The sequence below is a fragment of the Kryptolebias marmoratus genome, linkage group LG17 (assembly GCF_001649575.2).
Source record: "Kryptolebias marmoratus isolate JLee-2015 linkage group LG17, ASM164957v2, whole genome shotgun sequence".
Classification (NCBI taxonomy): Eukaryota; Metazoa; Chordata; class Actinopteri; order Cyprinodontiformes; family Rivulidae; genus Kryptolebias; species Kryptolebias marmoratus.
Window position 1 is genome coordinate 9672051 of NC_051446.1, and position 6000 is coordinate 9678050.

The 6000-nt window shown below is 36.6% G+C and overlaps 1 protein-coding gene across 9 annotated transcripts in view; it reads right to left on the reverse strand.

Annotated features, from left to right (window-relative positions):
• The window catches only part of cacna1g (calcium channel, voltage-dependent, T type, alpha 1G subunit), a 294208-nt gene that overhangs the window by 121681 nt on the left and 166527 nt on the right, over window positions 1–6000 (reverse strand). For all 9 annotated transcript variants that reach the window (XM_037980627.1, XM_017416147.3, XM_017416146.3 and 6 more), the window contains exon 6: window positions 3650–3809. In XM_037980627.1, the coding sequence (XP_037836555.1) occupies window positions 3650–3809 (160 nt within the window). The remainder of the gene's footprint in view (window positions 1–3649; window positions 3810–6000) is intronic.

Sequence of the window (6000 nt, forward strand, 5' to 3'; positions counted from 1 at the left end):
CACATAAAGTAAACCCTGTCTTGAGTTTGGCTGTGGTAATGGTCACTTCCTAGAATTTATTTGCATCTTTTGTCAAAATCTATGTTTAGAATAGGACACTTGATCTAATTTGAAAAGTCTTTGTGATCCATTGGTCTCCATAACTTTGCAACTTTTTCTGAATTGTCTTCATGCATATCATTTTTTTTTAGAATTAAACTTTATTAAACTAAATGGATTTGAAAGACACCAGTCAGAAAAAAGATTTTAAGGATTTGTAATGAATGGAACAATATTTCATTTTTTGTTCTGGGGACTTGTTTGATTCTTGATGTGAAGGGGAACTTTAGAGAATTGATTTTGAATAAATATACAAATTTTTTTGTCATTTGTCTTAAATTTATGAAATATATACGCTTTTTGTCATTTTAGATTTCCACTTCACACAGAAAATTAATAACTTATGGCAATTAATAATTAGTTTAGTTGTCATTAACTTGAGTTATCAATATGTAATACATGTCACTAATTATTTTACGAATAGCTTAACATGGTATGGAATTCCCAACAAAGTGATTTGAACAAACTGCATTGTTTTAGCAATAATAATTATATTTTTTCTGCATGTTAGAAGACATCTTGGAACATGGGTATTTCTAGTGAAAATGTAACCCTCAGTGTTTCCAAGGAAAAATATAACAGTGATTAGTATGTCTTTAGTGATCTATGGTCCCTTAATACTATTAAATTACAGCCTGTGAATTTTGCCTGGATTAAACAGTTTAAAAGATTGATCATTATAATATTGCACAATGATTCTGCCTTTTTGTGCAAATTGCAAAGTCGATGAATTTCAAAGCCTCACATTCTGCAGCTATTAATTGCATTTTACACCACATGAGCTGATTTTTGCTGATTAACACTCATTCAAGAGGATAGCTGAAATTTAGAGGAGCCAGCTATGAATATGTTTGAACGGAGTGGTGCCAAATACCTGGGGAGATCTTTATTCTTATTGAGCGAGTCAAATGCAAAGACATATTTGGCTGTGATAGCACCTCTTGGCATATCTGTCACAGAGTACTTTTCCATCTGGAAGAAACTGAGTATCTGATGATTAGGTTATATTCGGCTCATCTGTCAGCACACCTTCATCTGGTGAATTTTAATAATTGTAGTAGCGTCTCAAATATTGTGGAACCAGACCAATCCCTTTGCACTTCAGGACCACTTCACACTATCTTTCTTAAAAGCTGTTTCACACATTGGGATGATGTGCAAGAGCACTTATGTGCCTGATGAGCTCAGCTTGCCACCTTGCCTATTCATCATAACCCAACATGCCTCGTGGGATGTCACTCCTGCCGAGTGATCTCAAATACTCCTAATCAGCCTTTTTTTTTAAAAGATGCCATCAGCCCAACTGGCAGCTGTTACTAAAGCACTGAAATATGCCTGACTGATGTGTGAGAGAAGTGAAAGCTCCCATTAGAACACATACCTTATCACAGCATAATGCCGAGAATAAACAGTGTGCCGTTTATGTAGTAAAGAAACGCAAACCTCACAAGTACCATAAGTTTGTGAGCAAAAAAAAAGGCTGACGATGATGACAAAAAATACATCTGCTCACCAAAGACATAATGCATGGACTTAAATTACAGATGTGAGATGTCATAAATCCTATAGAGATTAATGAACCTGGGGTGACACAGGGAACATGAATAAGTCATGGGTGTCCATGTTCCATATACAGTACAGGAGCATGGGCCATACAGGGCCTTTCTCATTATTCCAGGACCTGTCTCTGCTCTCTATTCATCACTTCAATGAGTCTTTGGAGTCACTAACCTCAGTGGCTTTTAGATTATGACCCCATTTTGTAAGTTTACTTCTTAAAGTTACTTTCAAACTAGTTTAGAACTGCTGTTTTCAGTTACAGTTGGATTAAGACAGTGGTAAATACAGCTCTGTCACTATGTTTACTTGAGACACTTTTGGTGGCCATTGTTGTAATATTAGAATGGGGTTTAGTTTTCAGCTCCAGCCATTTTTCTCACTTAGAAATGAACATTTTAGTAGCACATCATTTAAACACTTTTAAATGTGGCAGTGTTGTCATCCAGAATTTGGATGAAAATGTTGCAGTGAAACCAAAGGATTTTGTCAAAAAGAAGACAATGGCTGCTAAAAACACTGCCAAAGCCAAAGGTGTCTCTACTGCCAGCAGGTTGTTTGACTTCTACAGGCTAGGGTAAACAACTGCAGGCCATTACAGACTCTTGGGAGAAGGATCTGTGTTGTGTGTAGAAAATTATAGCTTTTTGCAAGGTGACAAAAATAAGTATTGGTTTATTATTAGCTTGCTCATAAGGAGTTCAGTCCAATTGTATTGTACTTTATGAAAAACAAGTAAAGCGGAAAAATAACAGCCTTGTAAAGTCCAAAGCTACGCTAAATAAAATGTTTAGGTCAAATTAAGTTAAATATGGGTACCAGTGCATAGGCTTTGAAGCACCCCTAATACTATTTAGCCCTTGCAATTTTTGATTGCTACTACTCTTTGGAAAAAAACATTAAAAAAAAAACAAAAACATCAATATATAAAGTGAGACTGGGAATAATGTGGAATGACTTTTGGTAACAGTATGTTAAATGGAGATGATAAAATCTGCAAAAGACTGCAAAAAATATTCTAAATAAACAACAAGAGTTTATTACAGCTGTTTCTAGAGATCTATAGCTCAGGCATACTTCACAATAAACAAAATTCATATAGTTAAAATGAGTCATAAAATACTGGATTATAAATGACAGGCAATGGTCAACATATACAATCCCTGTTTAAGTTTGATAATTTTTGGAGATTTTGCAATGACCTGTTCAACTTCATGATGGAATGTCCGTCACTAACTTCAAAGCAGTCTTTTTTACTTGTACAATCTTCACACTTTTGATACAGTTTATACATCAATACAGAGCCCTTTTGTCTTGTTCCACCCAGTGTGTCCATCACTCCTATACAGCTTATAATTGTTTCTCAAATTCCCCCAAAATGCACACACCCAAACTATCAATGACTTCCACTGTATCTGAGTTTAAAGTATTCACCGCAAAACTGAAAATGAAGGGTCTTCTTAACTTGTTATATCTCTAACATAAAATACTATAGACATATAGACACATGAAAATGGACAGGGTGGACCACCACACACGTTTTTCTTTGCATGGTCACTCTGATACTTACGTTTACTCTGTGTTCCTGTGTGGATGTGTTATTATGAGTACTGCTATGAAATGAAAGACAGGTGTGCACTATGGTGACCCTAATGAGGCACTGGCAACAGATTTAACACTGATTTTGAGCTTGTTTCTCGTTAAACCTCTTTCATACATTAAGACGTGGTCATAGCTTTGATTCCTACAAAAGAAAGTCTGAAATCCCTATTTGACTTTACATGAGAAAGATGATGTGTGTTCGAAGTTTGGATTATAACTACACTGGCACCCTTCAAGAAATTTTCTGGTTTCTCACTACTGTCTATCATCTTAAAATACACTAGATCAGATATGAACGATTGACTGACTCAAAATAACGCAAAAACTGAAGACATTCTGAATGGATAAAGCTTTGCAACCATTTGGAACGTATATGCAATGGGGAACTCACAAGGAGAAGTTGTCTTTGACGAAGCATCGGTTTCTGAGCAAGCCAGCCCACAACTGGACACCAACAATCCCGAATATGAAGAAGACAAAGAAGCAGAGCAACAGCACATTACCGAGCATGGGCAGTGTGTCCAACAGCAGGGTTACCAAGATGCGCATACCTGAAAGAAGAGACAAGGACAAGGTCAAAATGCAGATCAGAACACTGCAAAGTAAAAAAATAAAAAAAATAAAAAAATCTCATACACATTTTGTGAAAGTGGCACAAAGTACTCTCTAAATAAAACACTGAAAACCTGTACCAGTAGAAGCACTGTAATTTATACAAAATGGTAAATAGTGTCAGTTTTGTTGAAAGCACAAATCAAGATGAGTGGACATCTGTTTTTACACTCATAGATATCCCTCTCAGTTATAGGTATTTCTTAGGCCATTTCTAAAAGTAAACCTTGTATAAATGTCTGCCGCACAGTTTATAATGCCAGGGATCTATACCCAGGAGCCTGCCTTTACCTGTTACTTGGCTCACATTGCACCCAACCTTGACTACTCTTCCTGCAAGTGGTGGGCCAATGCTTTTTGTAGCCTCGTTTCAGCCCCAGGAACTAAGGCTCAACCAGGCATGTGTTGACAAGCGTCTTCAAGCCATCATCTCAGGCTTACACTGGGGTATTTTAGGATTTTGCAGCTCTTTCAATTCACTTGTCCATCTACACTCCGAAGTTCACCTTTACAAGCATATATTCAAACTGTCAGGACCGGTGGAGACGATGGCGAACCCAGAACGCAGACTCATAATTAGACGAACAAAAAAACTAATTTATTAAACTAAAGAATCAAAAAAATGAAAAAACAAACGGCTGACGAGGCAGCAACAAAAAACCAAACAACGGTGGACAAAACAACAAGGAGACGAGGTACAGAGCATGGCAGTTAACGGCAACAAAAAACAATGAACCAGCGACTAGTGGAAGAAATGACCGGGTATTTAAAGTGCTGAGGATAATTAGGTAAGTGGAGACAGGTGACAAGATTAACAGGCTTTGACAGGTGTGAGTGGGCGTGACAGGAATGCAGAGGGAGAAATAGACTGAGGAGGAATGAGGAAGTAAAAACACACGAAAACAGAAACTAAACACAAACCAATAAACTAAAACAGAAGTAAAACAAAACACAGGAAAAAACCCAAATCGAAAACACTAAATAAAACCCCCAGAGAAACCATAAAGAAAACAAAACAGAAACAAAAAATCCAATTCCTCACACAAACTACATCAAACTATTTGAAACACAACTCACTTTAGGTCTTGCAGTGATACAGACTATCGTATTTACCTTTTTTAAGAACCAAGTGTTCAGTCAAATACTTAAGGTTAGTAAAGTTGTTTGACCATTCATAGCCACCCTACATGCAAATGTCAGTATTCAAATTGCATCTGACAAGACTCTGAACTTCATGACCAACAATGTAAAGATGTAATAGACAATTTAAAATGCATGTTTTAGCAAATTATTGTGAAGCACCTTGGAACTGGAAAATATAGGTAGGCAAATGGTCAAGTTATAAATATTGCATGAAAAAAGAAACAGCTTCCTAGAAAATAATCACTACTACCTGATATCCATTTATTTATTTTGTGATGTATATTCATGTGATGCTGTGACAAAAATGTGGTGTTACCCTAAAAAGATAAAAGTGAAATGATCACAAAGTCATCTTCCTTGCTTGACAATGGTTCTTTTATTTGTAACATATATTTACCCAATGAATAGATTAATAAAACATGTTGGAGTATGTGTAAGCTTTTTATCCAAAATGACTTATGACAGTTTAAAAAGAACAAGCTATAAAGATTAGGTTTTGGTAAGTCGAAGCTTTTATGTTAACAACATTGCCGCATTAAGCTGTAATGGGTGAACGTCTGAAAGGAAATTACTAAAAGTCTGTCATTGGACTGTAATGATGTTCTTAGCAAAAACAGTTCTTGCGGGAAAAGAGTAAAAATACATTTAGAAAAGAAAATTAAGTGCAGAGATTTGTTAGCAGTGTGTAAAAGTCTCAGCAGGACTCCTTTGGTTTTCTCTGAATTACATCCACAGTAAATGATCTGCCTTTTCACCACTTGTCCAGTCCATTTTTGATTCTCTTTGCTGTGGACAGTGTTCCCTCAAGTTACTGACAACACTCACACTTCCGACCGCCCACACAGTCCCTCTGCTACCTCTGCCTGTGTCCCTTTGCTGTTACCGCTCAGATATTGCTATCTGTCCATCTAGCTCGCCTAAACTTATCCAATTTTCCCTTTTTTGTCACTGTGTAATCTCTTTTTTTGCCTTCACCCCCCCCCCCCC